This window comes from Pristiophorus japonicus, chromosome 1 (genome assembly GCF_044704955.1).
Source record: "Pristiophorus japonicus isolate sPriJap1 chromosome 1, sPriJap1.hap1, whole genome shotgun sequence".
Lineage (NCBI taxonomy): Eukaryota > Metazoa > Chordata > Chondrichthyes > Pristiophoridae > Pristiophorus > Pristiophorus japonicus.
Window position 1 is genome coordinate 460,184,252 of NC_091977.1, and position 19,972 is coordinate 460,204,223.

At 44.6% G+C, this 19,972-nt stretch overlaps 1 protein-coding gene across 1 annotated transcript in view; it reads right to left on the bottom strand.

The window, feature by feature from the left end:
* calb1 (calbindin 1) overlaps positions 1-19,972 on the bottom strand; it is a 121,360-nt gene that overhangs the window by 16,128 nt on the left and 85,260 nt on the right. The window contains exons 7-9 of the mRNA XM_070876205.1: positions 13,819-13,874; positions 13,690-13,729; positions 12,513-12,566 (exon numbers count right to left, since the gene is read on the bottom strand). Coding sequence (XP_070732306.1) covers positions 12,513-12,566; positions 13,690-13,729; positions 13,819-13,874 — 150 coding nt within the window. The remainder of the gene's footprint in view (positions 1-12,512; positions 12,567-13,689; positions 13,730-13,818; positions 13,875-19,972) is intronic.

The following is a 19,972-nucleotide window of genomic DNA, read 5'->3' on the forward strand; positions in this document are numbered from 1 at the left end:
GACATGGCTCCAGGGGGACCAAGGCTGGGAACTCAACATCCAAGGGTATTCAGCGTTTAGGAAGGATAGACAGAAATTAAAAGGAGGCGGGGTGGCATTACTGGTTAAAGATTAAATCAATGCAATTGTAAGGAAGGACGTTAGCCTGGATGATGCGGAATCGGTATGGGTGGAACTGCGGAATTCCAAAGGGCAGAAAACGCCAGTGGGTGTTGTGTATAGACCACCAAATAGTAGTAGTGAGGTTGGGGACAGCATCAAACAAGAAATAAGGGATGTGTGCATTAAAGGTACAGCAGTAATCATGGGTGACTTTAATCTGCACATTGATTGGGCTAACCTAACTGGTAGCAATGTGGTGGAGGAGGATTTCCTGGAGTGTATTAGGGATGGTTTTCTAGACCAATATGTCGAGGAACCAACCAGGGAGCTGGCCATCCTAGACTGGGTATTGTGTAATGAGAACGGACTAATTAGCAATCTTGTTGTGAACTTAAGGAAAGGTAACTTCGACGGTATGAGGCGTGAATTGGCTAGAATAGACTGGCAAACGATACTAAAAAGGTTGACGGTGGATAAGCAATGGCAAACATTTAAAGATTACATGGATGAACTTCAGCAAATGTACATCCCTGTCTGCAGTAAAAATAAAACTGGGAAGGTGGCTCAACCATGGCTAACAAAGGAAATTAAGGATAGTGTTAAAGCCAAGGAAGAGGCATTTAAATTGGCTAGAAAAAGCAACAAACCTGAGGACTAGGAGAAATTTAGAATTCAACAGAGGAGGACTAAGGATCTAATTAAGAGGGGGAAAATAGAGTACGAGAGGAAGCTTGCAGTGAATATAAAAACTGACTGCAAAAGCTTCTATAAATATGTGAAGAGAAAAAGATGAGTAAAGACAAACTTAGGTCCCTTGCAGTCAGATTCAGGTGAAATTATAATGGGGAACAAAGAAATGGCAGACCAATTGAACCAATACTTCGGTTCTGCCTTCACGAAGGAAGATGCAAATAACCTTCCGAAGGTACTAGGGGACAGTGGGTCTAGTGAGAAGGAGGAACTGAAGGATATCCTTATTCGGTGGGAAATTGTGTTAGGGAAATTGATGGGATTGAAGGCCGATAAATCCCGGGGCCTGATAGTCTGCATCCCAGAGTGCTCAAGGAAGTGGCCCTAGAAATAGTGGATGCATTGGTGATCATTTTCCAACAGTCTATCGACTCTGGATCAGTTCCCATGGACTGGAGGGTAGCTAATGTAACACCACTTTTTAAAAAAGGAGGGAGAGAGAAAACGGGTAATTATAGACCGGTTAGCTTGACATCAGTAGTGGGGAAAATGTTGGAATCGATCATGAAGGACGAAATAGTGCATTTGGAAAGCGGTGATAGGATCGGATCAAGTCAGCATGGATTTATGATGGGGAAATCATGCTTGACGAATTTTCTGGAATTTTATAAGGATGTAACTAGCAGAGTGGACAAGGGAAAATCAGTGGATGTGGTGTATTTGGACTTTCAGAAGAATTGACAAGGTCCCGCACGAGAGATTGTTGTGCAAAATCAAAGCACATGGTATTGGGGATAATATACTGACGTGGATAGGGAACTGGTTGGCAGCCAGGAAGCAGAGAGTCGGGATAAACGGGTCCTTTTCAGAATGGTAGGCAGTGACTAGTGGAGTGCCGCAGGGCTCAGTGCTGGGACCCCAGCTCTTTACAATATACATTAACGATTTGGATGAAGGAATAGAGAGTAATATCTCCAAGTTTGCAGATGACACTGAACTGTGTGGCAGTGTGAGCTGTGAGGAGGACACTAAGAAGCTGCAGGGTGACTTGGACTGGTTAGGTGCTGGGCAAATGCATGGCAGATGCCGTGTTATGTGGATAAATGTGAGGTTATCCATTTTGGGGGCAAAAACACGAAGGTAGAATATTATCTGAATGGCGGCAGACTCGGAAAAGGGGAGGTGCAATGAGACCTGGGTGTCATGGTTCATCAGTCACTGAAAGTGGGCACGCAGGTACAGCAGGCGGTGAAGAAGGCAAATGGTATGTTGGCCTTCATAGTTCAGGGATTTGAATATAGAAGCAGGGAGGTCTTACTGCAGTTGTACAGGGCCTTAGTGAGGCCTCACCTGGAATATTGTGTTCAGTTTTGGTCTCCTAGTCTGAGGAAGGACGCTCTTGCTATTGAGGGAGTGCAGCGAAGGTTCACCAGACTGATTCCATGGATGGCTGGGCTGTCATATGAGGAGAGACTGGATGCACTGGGCCTTTATTCATTGGAGTTTAGAAGGATGAGAGGGGATCTCATAGAAACATACAAGATTCTGACGGGACTGGACAGGTTAGATGCGGGAAGAATGTTCCCGATGTTGGGGGACATAGTCTTAGGATAAGGGGTAGGCCATTTAGGACTGAGATGAGGAAACATAGAAACATAGAAAATAGGTGCAGGAGTAGGCCATTCAGCCCTTCTAGCCTGCACCGCCATTCAATGAGTTCATGGCTGAACATGAAACTTCAGTACCCCCTTCCTGCTTTCACGCCATACCCCTTGATCCCCCGAGTAGTAAGGACTTCATCTAACTCCCTTTTGAATATATTTAGTGAATTGGCCTCAACTACTTTCTGTGGTAGAGAATTCCACAGGTTCACCACTCTCTGGGTGAAGAAGTTTCTCCTTATCTCGGTCCTAAATGGCTTACCCCTTATCCTTAGACTGTGACCCCTGGTTCTAGACTTCCCCAACATTGGGAACATTCTTCCTGCATCCAACCTGTCCAAACCCGTCAGAATTTTAAACGTTTCTATGAGGTCCCCTCTCACTCTTCTGAACTCCAGTGAATACAAGCCCAGTTGATCCAGTCTTTCTTGATAGGTCAGTCCCACCATCCCGGGAATCAGTCTGGTGAATCTTCGCTGCACTCCCTCAATAGCAAGAATGTCCTTCCTCAAGTTAGGAGACCAAAACTGTACACAATACTCCAGGTGTGGCCTCACCAAGGCCCTGTACAACTGTAGCAACACCTCCCTGCCCCTGTACTCAAATCCCCTCGCTATGAAGGCCAACATGCCATTTGCTTTCTTAACCGCCTGCTGTACCTGCATGCCAACCTTCAATGACTGATGTACCATGACACCCAGGTCTCGTTGCACCTTCCCTTTTCCTAATCTGTCACCATTCAGATAATAGTCTGTCTCTCTGTTTTTACCACCAAAGTGGATAACCTCACATTTATTCACATTATACTTCATCTGCCACGCATTTGCCCACTCACCTAACCTATCCAAGTCACTCTGCAGCCTCATAGCATCATCCTCGCAGCTCACACTGCCACCCAACTTAGTGTCATCCGCAAATTTGGAGATACTACATTTAATCCCCTCGTCTAAATCATTAATGTACAATGTAAACAGCTGGGGCCCCAGCACAGAACCCTGCGGTACCCCACTAGTCACTGCCTGCCATTCCGAAAAGTACCCATTTACTCCTACTCTTTGCTTCCTGTCTGACAACCAGTTCTCAATCCACGTCAGCACACTACCCCCAATCCCATGTGCTTTAACTTTGGGCATTAATCTCCTGTGTGGGACCTTGTCGAAAGCCTTCTGAAAGTCCAAATATACCACATCAACTGGTACTCCTTTGTCCACTTTATTGGAAACAGGAGAAACTTCTTCACTCAGAGAGTTGTTAACCTGTGGAATTCCCTGCTGCAGAGAGTTGTTGATGCCAGTTCACTGGATATATTCAAGAGGGAGTTAGATTTGGCTCTTACGGTTAAGGGGATCAAGGGGTATGGAGAGAAAGCAGGAAAGGGGTACTGAAGGAATGATCAGCCATGATCTTATTAAATGGCAATGCAGGCTCGAAGGGCCGAATGACCAACTCCTGCACCTATTTTTTTATGTTTCTATGATGCCCCTTGACCTCCTAAATTGCGGAAATCGAGCGTTGCCATGGCGTTGCTAAGATCGGTGACACTTTACAGCAGAAGGTCAGCTAAATTTAACGCTACCACCCATTTCATATTGCTCGCGGTAATGCCCAATTTCAAAAATGGATACTAGATGCCATGAGAATGGGCAAGAAACCGATGATCTGAAAACCCATTTTTACCACCCACGCCGGAAATAACGCCTATTTTTCGCGATAAGCACAAAAGTGTAAAATCTAGCCCATGGTGTTGGTGATAGTTAACTGGTGTTCCATGTAGATGGCCAGGAGGAGAGGGCCATTGAGACAGGATTAATAAACAATCTCCTACTAAAGGATCTCCTTGGAATGAGTGATCATAGCATGGTTGAATTTCAAATTCAGATGGGGGTGAGAAATATGGATTTCAAACCAGTGAACTAAACTTAAATAAAGGAGATGACAAAGGTATGAGGGCACAGTTGGCTAAAGTGGACTGGGAAAATAGATTAAAGTGTAGGATGGTTGATGAACAGTGGTGTACATTTAAGGAGATATTTCATAACTCTCAAGAAAAATATATTCCAGTGAGGAGGAAAGGTAAAAGAAAAGATAGTGTTCTGTGGCTAACTAAAGAAATAAAGGATGGTATCTAATTAAAAACAAGGTATACAAAGTGGCCAAAACTAGTGGGAGGACAGAAGATTGGGAAGCTTTTAAAAGCCAGCAAAGAATGATTCAAAAAATGATTAAGAAAGGGAAGATAGACTATGAAAGTAAACTAGCACGAAATATAAAAAGAGATAGCAAGAGTTTCTACAGGAATATAAAAAGGAAAAGAGTGGCTAAAGTAAATGTTGGTCCCTTAGAGGATGAGACCGGGGAATTAGTAATAGGGAACATGGAGATGGCAGAAATTCTGAACAAATATTTTGTATCAGTCTTTACGGTGGAGGACACTAAAAATATCCCAACAGTGTATAGTGAAGGGGCTATAAGGAGGGAGAAACTTAAAACAATCACGAAAAAGGTGATACTTGTTATGTAATGATGTGTGTATCGTCCTGGTACCTTAAATGTAATGTAAGCACTATGCCACACCACAGAGGGCACTGTGGTGGGAAACCTGGAAGTACCTAGAACAGGCACTATATAAGGCTGACCACCACACCTGAGAGGCACTCTGGAGCTGAACAATAAAGGATGAAGGTCACAGCAGTTAGATTTACACCAGACCGTGTGGAATCAGTGATTTGTGTGTTACATACACCACATTGGCAACGAGGAAGCAGACGAACTCTGGGCTCGCTAAAGGATTTTACCGTGGGCAATGATTGGGAGGCCTTCACGGAAAGGCTCGAGTACTACTTCACAGCAAACGACCTGACGGAGGACACGGACGCAATGAGAGATAAGCGTAAGGGATATTGCTCCCCAGTTGTGGAGATGAGGTTTACTGTCTCATCAGGGATTTGCTGACACCCGGGAGCGCCAGGGACAAGTCATACGAGGAGCTGACTGAACTCATTCATGACCAGTTGAAACCGAAGGAGAGCATCCTCACAGCCAGATACAAATTTTACCATCGCTGCAGACCTGAGGGCCAGGATATCACCAAATATGCTGTGGACCTCAGGAGATTCGCGGTGCCGTGTGATTTTGGCGCACACCTTGACAAGGCGTTATGGGAGGTTTTCTTTATGGGGATTGGCCACGAGGGCTTCCTTCACAAGCTGCTAGCCACGGAACCCACAGTCACTCTGACAAAGGCCATCACCATCAGCCGGGCATATATGACCTCGACTTGCAGCACCAAGCAAATAATCCACACAGTCTCGAACCCGGCAGGCACTGTCCACAGGATAGCGCCCACCACAGACAAAACTGCAGAACGTGGCTCTGCCCGGGGCAGAGAGCACAGACCTCGGGATCCCGGAACTCAGAGTCCGCTGAGGGGGGCCAATCAAGCAGCACCATGCTGGCGCTGTGGAGGAAGCCATGGGGTTCACCGGTGCAGGTTTGCGGAGTACACGTGCAATACCTGCCACACGAAAGGCCACCTTCAGCGTATGTGTAAAAGAAATCGGACTCATCATGTGGCTGAGGAGATGGGGGATGATCCACTGTTCAGCGAGGAGCAGGCAGAAGATGATGAGGTGTTGGGACTGTACACGTGTACCGACGATTCGCCCCCAGTGATAAGGTAAGTAAGAATCAACGGAGTCCCTGTGAGTATGGAAGTGGACACGGGCTCGGGTCCGTCGTTGATGAGTCAGAGAACTTTTGATAAACTGTGGATTGACCCAGCTGCACGACCCAAGCTGGTCCCGGTCACGGCGAAGCTGCGTACCTACACCAGGGAACTAATACCTGTTCTTGGCAGAGCGATGGTGCAGCTATCCCATGGGGACGAGACGCACTGTTTACCTTTGAGGGTCATTGCAGGCGATGGGCCGACGCTCTTCGGCCGGAGGTGGATGGGGATGGTCCGTGGGAGCTGGGAAGACTTCACCACTCCACAGGCTGCTGCTCCCCGGGGTGCTGCCGTGCCCCGGGTCCCCAGAGAGCAGCAAAGGGGATGTAGTAGAAAAGCAGGGAAGTCTTGCAACAGTTATACAAGGTACTGCTGAGGCCACACCCGGAATACTGCATGCAGTTTTAGTTTCCATATTTAAGAAAGGATATACTTGCTTTGGAGGCAGTTCAGAGAAGGTTCACTAGGTTGATTCCGGAGATGAGGGGGTTGACTTATGAGGAAAGGTTGAGTAGATTAGCCTCTACTCATTGGAATTCAGAAGAATGAGAGGTGATCTTATCGAAAGGTATAAGATTATGAGGGGGCTTGACAAGGTAGATGCAGAGAGGATATTTCCACTGATACGGGAGACTAAAACTCGGGGGCATAATCTTAGAATAAGGGGCCGCCCATTTAAAACTGAAATGAGGATTTTCTTCTCTCAGAGAGTTTTAAATCTGTGGAATTCACTGCCTCAGAGATCTGTGGAAGCTGGGTCATTGAATAAATTTAAGACAGAGATAGTTGCTTAACTTATAAGGGGTTATGGGGAGCGGGCAAGGAAGTGGACCTGAGTCCATGATTGGATCAGCCATGATCGTATTAAATGGCGATGCAGGCTCGAGGGGCCAAATGGTCAACTCCTAATTCTTATGTTCATATTGGAGTTTTTGCTGCCAGATCCCTGACGTAATTTACGTTTTTCCATGAGATGTGATCATGGCCAATCTGAGCATTGAAATCTCTGACAATTATTAGTTTATAACTTCTTGGTGTTGATATGATGGTGAGATCTTCACATAATTGCTCTTTGACATCATTGGTGTTGGTCCTGGTTGGCGTTCCATACTGCTACTCTGACTGTCCCACAAAGTCGGGCTTTTTTTTGATTTGCCCACAGCTCCAGCCTCGCACTCCAAACTCCAAACTGCTCCTCTGACTGTCCCATGAAGTCGGGCTGTTTGGAGTTACAGTTGCCCACAGACTTTCTATGAGCTTTTACTCTGGAAGTTCCTGTCAGCCAACTATCCAAAAATGCATTGCTCTGTACAGAGCATCTGGGACCTGTGTGAACAGGACAAGCAACAGTGCATCTCCTTAACCAATCAAACGGAAGAATTGTTAATGAGCAGTACAGAATCTGAACCAGGAAGTGTTAGAATATTGAATTCAATGTAAAATCAGACACAAAAAGCAAAAATAAAGAGAGGGAAAGAAAGATTCAATTAAGAGAGAGAACTAAGAGACAGAAAGAGAAAGTAAAAAAAATCTCCAACAAGTAAAATCTGAGAGAATAAGACTCGACGTTTGTAAAAGTTAATTTTCAGTGCGAGAGAGATTGTTTGGCAATAATTAAGACTTACCATGCCGATAAAGGGTACTCAAACTGGAATGGACAAACCCTAACAATTTTTGGCGCGTTTAGTTGCGACATAATCCGGAAAGTACAGCAACTTCACGCCATTCAATGTAATTCAATGATGCCTTGGCGAGATATCATTTTCGCACAGCTTTTTGGAGGAGCAGGACATCTCTCAGCAAATTCCTGATTTCCACATTTAACTGCGCACAAAGTTGCTGTCTGATTTCACATAAATGTTAGCCTCACCATTATTTCTACTGCAAAATCCAGTCCTTCAAATGTTCATATGCTATTTCCTCAGGTAATTTGAGAGCCGAGCGTTTTGAAGAATATATTTAATATTTCTAAGTACTGTTCCACAGAAGAGGTTCCCTCCTTATGCTCTGGTCATTACGTGCAATTACTTTGGCCCAAAATTTGCTGAAGCATAGCATCATGTGCTGTGCTCGGTTAGTTAGACTTTTTCCTGCACCTTTCAGCTCAAAGACATCTTGCCCTCTAAATTGCTGAATGTGTGAGTTCATAACGGAGCAGTGAGGGCAACAGGCTATCTGGGAACTTGGTGAACGATGGGACCAACAGTGTATCTTCTTAACCAATGAGATTTAAGGATTGAGAAATGAACAGAAGAAGAACTGAGAAGTAAGGTGAATTCATTTAAAATTTGACACTTTAAAACTCTCCTACATCAATTGATAACCTGAAGGAGTGAAATTCCACACAATTAATTGTTCACTTTCACAGAGGTTGATTGGCAGCCATTAACAATTATCATGTCATTGAAAGCTTACGCTATTGCAGATGACACTAAACTGGGTGGCGGTTGAGCTGTGAGGGGGACGCTAGGAGGCTGCAGGGTGACTTGGACAGATTAAGTGAGTGGGCAAATGCATGGCAGATGCAGTATAATGTGGATAAATGTGAGGTTATCCACTGTGGGGGCAAAACCGCGAAGACAGAATATTATCTGAATGGCGGCAGATTAGGAAAAGGGGAGGTGCAATGAGATCTGGGTGTCATGGTTCATCAGTCATTGAAAGATGGCATACAGGTACAGCAGACGGTGAAGAAGACAAATGGTATGTTGGCCTTCATAGCTAGGGGATTTGAGTATAGGAACAGGGAGGTCTTACTGCAGTTATGCAGGGCCTTGGTGAGGCCTCACCTGGAATATTGTGTTCAGTTTTGGTCTCCTAACCGGAGGAAGGACGTTCTTGCTATTGAGGGAGTGCAGCGAAGGTTCACTAGACTGATTCCCAGGATGGCAGGACTGACATGAGGAGAGACTGGATCAACTGGGCCTTTATACATTGGAGTTTAGAAGGATGAGAGGGGATCTCATAGAAACATATAAGATTCTGACGGGACGGGACAGGTTAGATGCGGGTAGAATGTTCCCGATGTTGGGGAATTCCAGAACCAGGGGACACAGTCTTAGGATAAGGGGTAGGCCATTTAGGACAGAGATGAGGAGAAACTTCTTCACTCAGAGAGTGAACTTGTGGAATTCCCTGCCGCAGAGAGTTGTTGATGCCAGTTCATTGGATATATTCATGAGGGAGTTAGATATGGCCCTTACGGCTAAGGGGTTCAAGGGGTATGGAGAGAAAGCAGGAAAAGGGTACTGAGGGAATGATCAGCCATGATCTTATTGAATGGTGGTGCAGGCTCGAAGGGCCGAATGGCCTACTCCTGCACCTATTTTCTATGTCTATGTTTCTATGTTAATTACTAGACTTAACTTTCTGTGGTGCATTTAATAGGCAATCAATGTGCAAATTAAGCATCTTCATGAAACTCAGGGAGGTTAAGTGTGAGATCTGTTTTTGCAAGGCTGGAGCAGCGCAAATCGTTCAGCAACTTGTGGAGATGCACAATTCACGGACTATCTTCCTCGCTACAAGTTGCTGGCCAATTTGCACATTAATTACATTGTTCATGCACCGTTATTTTACCACCGAATTCCAGCCTAATTCAAACTAACGTGATTTCCCCACACATGGGGCCCAAGTTTCCACATGATACGCGCCTGATTTTTAGGAGCAACTGGTGGAGAACGGACTATTTTAGAAATCGCAATTCTCCACATTTTTTTTTCTGCAGTTCTAGTCAGGTAGAACAGTTCTAGTTTAGAACAGAATTTTTTCTTCAAAAGGGGGCGTGTCCGGCCACTGACGCCTGATTTGAAAGTTTCCACAGTGAAAATGTACTCCAAACTAATGTAGAATGGAGCCAGTGAAGATTTTTGTAGAACTGAAAAAACCTGTTCTACACATTAAAAAATCAGGCGCAGGTTACAAATTAGGCGTCCAGAACGAGGTGGGGGGGGGAAGGGAACTCATTAAATTCGACAATAAATCCTTATTTATACTTCTACAAATAAATCCAACCTGAATAAACATTTATAAGCCAAGAAAAGATTAAATAAACCATCTTCCTACCTGTGTGAAAGTGCTTCAGCCAGGGAGAATTCTGCAGCCGTTCGTGCCGCTGAGCGGGAGGGGGAGAGAGAGAGAGAGAGAGAGAGGGAGGGAGGGAGAGAGAGGGGGGGGAGGGAGAGAGAGGGGGGGGAGGGAGAGAGAGGGGGGGGGAGGGAGATAGAGAGAGGGAGAGAGAGAGGGGAGGGGGGGAGAGAGAGAGAGAGGGGAGGGGGGAGGGAGAGGGGGGGGGAGGGGGAGAGGGAGGGAGGGAGGGAGGGGCAGGGAGAGATGGGAGGGAGAGGGGAGAGAGGGGAGAGGGAGGGAGGGGAGAGAGAGGGAGGGGGGGGGAGAGAGAGAGGGGGGGGGGGTGAGAGGAGGGGGGTCGGGTCGGGTCAGTCGGGGGGGGAGTGGGTGTCGGGTCGGGGGGAGCGGGTGTCGGGTCGGGGCGCGGGGTGGGGGGGGAGCGGGTCTCGGGGCGGGGAGCGGGTCTCGGATCGGGGCGGGGGGGAGCGGGTCTCGGGTCTCGGGTCGGGGCGGGGGTGGGGGAGCGGGTGTCTGGTCGGCGGGGGGGAGCGGGTCTCGGGTCGGGGCGGGGGGGAGCGGGTGTCGGGGGTGGAGCGGGTGTCGGGTCGGGTCTGGTCAGCGGGGAGCGGGTGTCTGGTCGGCGGGGGGTGGGGGAGCGGGTGTCGGGTCGGGTCTGGTCGGCGGGGGGGGAGCAGGAGCTGGCCATGGGAGGAGTCTCATTCACGCAGCCCCAGTGAGGCCATTGGGCCAGGGCTAGGGGCTGCGTGCTTCGGGCCCCTCCCACACAGTTCGGCGCCTGGAGCTACTGCACTTGCGTGCCGACTGTAGCGCGCATGTGCAGAGGTCCCGGCACTGTTTTCAGCGCAGGGACCTGGCTCCGCCCCCCCCACAGCTCGTGCTGGCTGCGCCGAGGGCCAGAGGACCTGCAGGTAGGTGGAGAATACCGAGGATTTTTTTAGGCGCCATTTTAGGCCAGCTCGGAGGGGCGCCCGTTTTTTTTCTTGTGGAAACTTGGGCCCATAGTGACCAGAACAATTCTTCCTCAAAATGACTTAACTCATATCTGAAGTGCAGTGTTTTTGATCATTATTGAACAGATGCCAAGAACTGTCTTTGTAGTTAGTTGGGATGGATAATACTTTTCGATGCTCTCCACTTCAGGGATCCTGACTGACACGGTTATAAAACCCATGATAATTAGGCTAGTAGAGCTGAGTATCAGTTTAGCACTGGAAATGAAACCTGTAACCACTGGATTTTGAAGTGTTTCTGCTGTCATGTTTCAGAGTACATACTTATTCAGAATTAATTATTAATAGTGATATTCTTATTAATATGGATTATTTTCCCCCAAAATTTGTTTGCCAAGTTTTGAGATACTCGGAAGAGGAATCCTCCACTTTAGAGCAGAGTTCCGGCAGGGTGTGACCGCCACCCAGTCGTCCATAACCACCCCAACCCTGAACTATTTACCTGGTTTGGGATTTGCATGGTGGGTTCCACAGTGGGATACCCCCTGTGCAGAGGAAGCCTGCCAATGTGAGCAGGACATCTGGAATGCAGCAGGAATTCTACTGCAGCATCAGCAGAGGTGTCAAGTGACCTTAACAGGGCAGAAGCACCGTGAAGATGGCAGCTAGGCTTTCACTGAAAGCCTTCGCCTCAGACAAGACTAAGGCCTTAAGCAGTAAAGTGTTGGGCCCAACTTCGAGGGAGAGAAGGCATCTACAAGACTACCTCCATCCATTATGAGAACTTGGGGCTTTATGTGGCCTACTGCCACCTTCCACGTGGTTGCACCAAGAAGCGGCAGGACGTGGGGCAGACAGGAAGTAAATTCACCAAGGATATGAGCCATGCCTCTTCCCGAATGTAGCATGTGCGGAAGGAGCAGTCAGTTGCCACTGCAGTGAGTGGGGAAGGGGAATCCCGATCAGCAACGGATGCCTCGCCACCTGAATTTTCCTTCAATCTCACCTGATTTTGCAGAAGAGAATTCCCCCTCTGAACAGAACATTTTTTATGCATCGTGATAATGTTCTTCAACATTAGAAACTATTTAATTGTGAAATCGCATTGTCCCTTGCATAATAGTTAAATGACACTGAGTTCCCCTGAGTTCTTTTCATCCCAAAATGACAACTTTCCCCTTTCAGATACTGAAACCAAGTGAAGACCTTACACTGCTTCTCTTGTAGCAACATGCCCCTGGTGATATATGTAGGTATTTAAACGCTAATAAAATTCAATGTTAGAAAACTTACTTGATCATAATAGTCAAAGATATCGTTAAATTCTTTTGAAGACATATTCACCCCCTGAAAAATAAAAAAAACTAATTGACTGAATGTTATATTAAATGATGGTTCTTTAACTTACAACTGATTATTAGAGCATTTAAGACATCCCCAAATATATATATGAGTGGACCTTCTATGACATTGCTCATTGCGAGTTGGAGATTATAGAGAAATTAGAAATCTTGTAAAAAAAAACAGTGAAGTGGATCGTGCTATCTATTTAAAAAAATTATCTTGTCTGCCTTATTCGTTCATGGGATGTAGGCGTCACTGGCAAGGCCAGCATTTAATGTCCATGCCGAATTGTCCTTGCGAAGGTGGTGGTGAGGCTTGTTAGGCCATTTTAGAGGGAAGTTAAGAGTCAACCACATTGCTGTGGGCCTGGAATCACATATTGGCCAGACCAGGTAAGGTCGGCAAATTTCCTTCCCCAAGGACAGATAACATAGATGGGTTTTTACGACAAACTGGTAGTTTTGTGGTCACTATTACTGATACTAGCTATTTATTCCAGATTTATTTAATTAATTGTATTTAAATTCCCCAGCTGCTGTGGTGAGATTTGAACTCATGTCTCCAGATCATTAGTCCAGGCCTTTGGATTACTAGTCCTGTAACATAACAACTGTGCTACCGTACCCCTAATGAGGTGGTAAAAGTGAAAAAGATGAGGAAGAATGAGTGCTCGGCATGGGTCCAGTTTAAATAAAAATTGGCTTTCTGTAGCATGTAATGTAGCATGGAAATATCTGTAGGGAACAAAAAGCACTTAAGAATCGTAGCGCCGGTTACTGCTCAAATTGGGAATATGGCACCTGCCCGAGATCATCCAAGAGGCTGATATTGAGTTAGCTTCAGATGAGGTAGCATCTAATGTGGAATTTGTAAATAGCAGCACACTGACATCTACACTGGCGATGGAAGCTGTAGGTCTCCAACAAAAGCAAAATGATAAGTAAATTCTGGCATAACAGGAAAGTGTCTTTTATGAGGCTGAGGGTACATATACATTTATTTTGTAGAATGGAGTGCACAATAGTCCCAGTTGCTAAAATGTACAGAATCCTTTTTATCCCTACACATGGATGGAATTTCTTTTTAAACTGTCAAATGTACTCATTCCAAAGAAAGTAGCACCCACCTGAAAGTTGAGGAGAAAATTTTCTTTGTCAGGAAGTAACCTATTCAAAAATGAATATTGTATATATGTAGATTATGTATTTCATAATTTTGCTTTTAAAAAATAAATTGTGTATTCAAAATGCCATACCTTGCCATTTCACCCAGTCCCAGCTTTCCATCATTATTTGAATCGAACATTTTGAGCTTAAAAAATAAAAATAAAAGTTTCCTAAAATGAATCAAACATTTATCCTGTTCAGAAGGTTTAACTGGTCAGAAGTTTAAAAACAAAATATTGCATTGGGAAATTACAGGACTACAATTCACAGATATAAAAGTTAAACGATGATAGTTTAAAATGTAAACACTTTTATTAGTTAATTCTGTCTCAGTGACCCGATATGATTATACGACATATTCTATTTGACTGTTTGCTATCCCTGCACCAGCATCTAACTTAAGAAATCCCAAGTCACTTAGTCAAATGGATGCTGATCTGCATTGTTTTTGAGCGCAGTTGATAGCAGGTTTATGTATGACCAGACTTGTACCACAAGATGGTGATTTGAGCACACGACCTCATTTACACCTGGTACACCATGTCCAGCAGGAGAAATTGTGATAGGCAAACAGACCTATTGGAAAGACACCAGCAGACATAACCCTTTAAATACCAATTCTGAATTTCCTTTGCAGATTTCTTTGCAGTCTGGCATTTAACTTCTGCCAATTAGTGCATTTGTTCTATTCTTTAATATCTTCCAATACGCAGTGCTTCAGCATATTATCAACTGAAGATGAGCATTCATAGCAGGGAATTGCAATAGTTTTCCATTCATTTTTATTTGATAAAGGTTCATTATCAGGTGTATGGCATCAGTATTCTTGCTCAGGCCAACATCCCCAGCATCGAAGCACTGACCACACTCGACCAGCTCCGTTGGGCGGGCCACGTCGTCCACATGCCCGACACAAGACTCCCTAAGCAAGTGCTCTACTCAGAACTCCGACACGGCAAGCGAGCCCCAAGTGAGCAGAGGAAGCATTTCAAGGACAACCTCAAAGCCTCCTTGATAAAGTAGCAATGCGGTGGAGGAGGATTTCCTGGAGTGTATTAGGGATGGTTTTCTAGACCAATATGTCGAGGAACCAACTAGAGGGTTGGCCATCCTAGACTGGGTGATGTGTAATGAGAAAGGACTAATTAGGAATCTTGTTGTGCGAGGCCCCTTGGGGAAAAGTGACCATAATATGGTAGAATTCTTTATTAAGGTAGAGAGTGACACAGTTAATTCAGAGCCTAGGGTCCTGAAATTAAGGAAAGGTAACTTCGATGGTATGAGACGTGAATTGGCTAGAATAGACCGGTGATACTTAAAGGGTTGACGGTGGATAGGCAATGTCAAACATTTAAAGATCACATGGATGAACTTCAACAATTCTACATCCCTGTCTGGAGTAAAAAATAAAATGGGAAAGATGGCTCAACCGTGGTAAACAAGGGAAATTAAGGATAGTGTTAAATCCAAGGAAGAGGCATATAAATTGGCCAGAAAAAGCAGCAAACCTGAGGACTGGGAGATTTTTATAATTCAGCAGAGGAGGACAAAGGGTTTAATTAGGAGGGGGGAAATAGGGTATGAGAGAAAGCTTGCTGGGAACATAAAAACTGACTGCAAAAGCTTCTATAGATATGTGAAGAGAAAAAGATTAGTGAAGACAAACGTAGGTCCCTTGCAGTCAGATTCAGGTGAATTTATAATGGGGAACAAAGAAATGGCAGACCAGTTGAACAAATACTTTGGTTCTGTCTTTACGAAGGAACACACAAATAACCTTCCAGAAATACTAGGGGACCAAGGGTCTACTGAGAAGGAGGAACTGAAGGAAATCCTTATTAGGTGGGAAATTGTGTTAGGGAAATTGATGGGATTGAAGGTCGATAAATCCCCAGGGCCTGATAGTCTGCATCCCTGGCTACTTAAGGAAGTGGACCTAGAAATAATGGATGCATTGGTGATCATTTTCCAACAGTCTATCGACTCTGGATCAGTTCCTATGGACTGGAGGGTAGATAATGTAACACCACTTTTTAAGAAAGGAGAGAGAGAGAAAACGGGTAATTATAGACCGGTTAGACTGACATCAGTAGTGGAGAAAATGTTGGAATCAATTATTAAAGATGAAATAGCAGCGCATTTGGAAAGCGATGACAGGATCGGTCCAAGTCAGCATGGATTTATGAAAGGGAAATCATGCTTGACAAATCTTCTAGAATTTTATGAGGATGTAACTAGTAGAGTGGACAAGGGAGAGCCAGTGGATGTGGTGTATTTGGACTTTCAAAAGGCTTTTGACAAGGTCCCACACAAGAGATTGGTGTGCAAAATCAAAGCACATGGTATTGGGAGTAATGTACTGATGTGGATAGAGAACTGGTTGGCAGACAGGAAGCGGAGAGTCGGGATAAATGGGTCCTTTTCAGAATGGCAGGCAATGACTAGTGGGGTGCCGCACGGCTCAGTGCTGGGAACCCAGCTATTTACAATATACATTAATGATTCAGATGAAGGAGTTGAGTGTAATATCTCCAAGTTTGCAGATGACACTAAGCTGGGTGGCAGTGTGAGCTGTGAGGAGGGAGCTAAGAGGCTGCAGGGTGACTTGGACAGGTTAGGTGAGTGGGCAAACGCATGGCAGATGCAGTATAATGTGGATAAATGTGAGTTTATCCATTTTGGTGGCAAAAACACGAAGGCAGAATATTATCTGAATGGCGGCAGATTAGTAAAAGGGGTGGTGCAATGAGACCTGGGTGTCATGGTACTTCAGTCATTGAAAGCTGGCATGCAGGTACAGCAGGAGGTGAAGAAGGCAAATGGTAAGTTGGCCTTCATACCTAGGGGATTTGAGTATAGGAGCAGGGAGGTCTTACTGCAGTTGTACAGGGCATGGTGAGGCCTCACCTGGAATATTGTGTTCAGTTTTGGTCTCATAATCTGAGGAAGGACATTCTTGCTATTGAGGGAGTGCAGCGAAGGTTCACCAACCTGATTCCCGGGATGGCAGGACTGACATATGAGGAGAGACTGGATTGACTGGGCCTGTATTCATTGGAGTTTAGAAGGTATCTCATAGAAACATATAAAATTCTGACGGGACTGGACAGGTTAAATGCAGGAAGAATGTTCCCGATGTTGGGGAAGTCCAGAACCAGGGGACGTAGTCTAAGGATAAGGGGTAAGCCATTTAGGACTGAGATGAGGAGAAACTTCTTCACTCAGAGAGTTGTTAACCTGTGGAATTCCCTACCGCAGAGAGTTGTTGATGCCAGTTCATTGGATATATTCAAGAGAGAGTTAGATATGGCCCTTGTGGCTAAAGGGATCAAGGGGTATGGAGAGAAAGCAGGAAAGGGGTACTGAGGTGAACGATCAGCCATGATCTTATCGAAGGGCCGGATGGCCTACTCCTGCACCTATTTTCTATGTTTCTATGTAACATCCCCACCGGCACCTGGGAATCCCTGGCACAAGACCGCCCAAAGTGGAGGAAGAGCATCCGGGAGGGCATTGAGCACCTCGAGTCTCGTCGCCGAGAACATGCAGAAAACACGCACAGGCAGCGGAAGGCGCGTGCGCCAAACCAGACTTCCCACCCACCCTTTCCTTCAAGCACTATCTACCCCACCTGTTACAGAGACTGTATTTTCCACATTGGACTGTACAGTCACCTGAGACCTCACTTTCAGAGTGGAAGCAAGTCTTCGATTTCGAGGGACTGCCTATGATGATGGGGTGGCGGCGGGGGAGAGAGGAGGAGGGCCTAGGGAGATTTGTAATGATTTCAAGGTTGGGTCTACACACATCAATTATTTGAAAGTATATATATAAAATTGTCAGATTGATACCTAAACAACTACTTTTCCCTACTATCAAATGAGAATATTTGCATGTAACACAGTCTAGTCTGAGTAGCATTAGATGTTCCTTTCCATCCATGTTAGTCCTTGAAATCTTCCTTCAGTAGATAAAAGCTTCAACCAAAATATAAATTGAACAGAATACTGCCATTGTCCATAAATATACTAATTGCTCAATACTTTAACAAACCTAAATAGAATAATGAGTTGAGATTATCTTTAATCTATTAAAATATAATTCTGTTTAGTTTTCAATTTATTTTTATTCTACTCTTCACATTTTTACTGATCATGTGATTTTAAAATTACCCATTCAATCCATGCTGACTTTAGTGCTTTTCGAGCTATTTTCTTTTCTTTGGTGTTTCGGTAAAAGAAATCCATAAGGCATTTTGAGGAAAACATTAACCTCACTATAAATCCACAAGATTTTACAACATTACATGATAAAAATAATCATTTCCTTCTGGTCTGTAATGACTATTTCCCTAAAAATAGTAAATGGTATTCTCCAACAATTTGGATACAGAGGTAGGTCCTCATGCCTATACTGGTACTAGCTTCCCTACCAGACTTGTCTACTCTAATTGCAATCAACAATGAGGTGAAGGAAATGTGGTTCATCCTACTGGAACAGGCAATCAGATAGAGCGCCAACAGCTTTGGGGATGGCAGATAAGTTGAGTTGGGTATACTCGGCATACATGTGAAAACTGACATCATGCTTGCTAGATGATAATTGGAGAAAGAAGAAACCTTGAGAGGAGATGTGAGTGCATAGTCTCTGAGATTGAACTTTCTTGTCTTGGCGACTGTAAGAGAAGTTTAAAGTGAACTTTACCTTACAAACTGCTAGTTCCTGCTCTGGAAACTTACTTTCATGAATGCAAAGTTCACAAAAAAAAGCAGTTTCTATTTCAAATTAGGTCACATACATAGGTATAAGACAGATTAGCACAGTATTGCCCGATGAGTAATAATAACATTTTTAAATGGCAGTAAGTAGGTCGACAGATCACACCACAGGTAATGCTTTAATATGGATTAGAACATTTGTCCCAGAAATCAAGGGTAAACTTTGTGGCAGGGAGCCTCATCAAATTTACCCTATAAAGTGATGTACAATGGATTTCCCCCGATTTTATATTTAATATCTGTCATCATTAGATCAAAAAACAAAACAAAAAATAAAGTTGTTTGCTGCTCATGTAAGGTACTTACCAACTGTGTCTATTCCTGGTGAGTCTGAGTAATTTGGTTCATATTAACTCTAAATATGTCATCAGAATAGTGAGCAACAGAACACACCTGTGATAATGCTCTTCTCATACTTCTCCAGCACTTCAACTGTCAGTTCAGTGGTACTAATCACAAATAATCTGTACAGCTAGCTGTGCAGTCTGCAAATCTTAGTGAAAATGGAGCAAAGAAAATGGAGTAAAGGCCATTTTATGGTTGAGAACAAAGATATCCACTTTGCCAGTGTTTTTTCTGAAATGCACTGAATTTTTTTTGGTGAGATGGAACAAGCACTAGACCAGAATACCCTAACTTTTTTTCTGAGCCCCCCCTTTGGAAATACACACCCCATAAGGGCCTCCCCTCTTTTAGAGAAATAGTGGGGATGAAATTAGTCTTCACCAATAGTGCAAAACTGTTGATACTGAATCGGCATTCCGTTTTACACCGCACAAGGTTTTCTTTTACATTGAAGTTAATGGTCGAGTACAGTGTAAAATGGGTTGCCGATTTGGTGTCAGCCTCTACTGACGAAGACCAGTTTTACCCCCACACAGAATTTTATTTTCTTCACTAACATAACATATTGCTTAAGACAGAAAGCAACATAAATAAACAATACCAGTACTATACAACTGTATAAACTTGAACATGGCAGTAGATCTAATATATTTGGATTTTCAAAAGGCCTTTGATGAGGTACCATGACTAAGGTCAGGGGAGTCAGAGGACAGATAGCAGAATGGATAGCAAGCTGGCTACAAAACAAAAAACAGAGAGCAGGGGTTAAAGGTAGCTATTCAGACTGGCAAAAGGTGATAAGTAGTTTTCCATAAGGATCGGTGCTTAGACCACTGTTGTTCACAATTTACATTAGCGATTTGGACTTGGGAATCGCAAGTACAATTTCAAAATTTGGGGCGTAGTTAATACCAAGGGAGAATACAACAAAATACAAGAGATTAATGGCCCTGAAATTCCAGCCTCGCCGGGTCCGTACGGAATACGTGCGGCCGGGCGTGGCCTCGCAAAAGCCGATTTTTGGCACAATATCTCTTGGCAGATCCTCCGCATCCCCGCGAGAAGGACATCCGCATGGGCAAGATTGGGCTATTTGCCCATCTCTTGCCCAGCGAATATC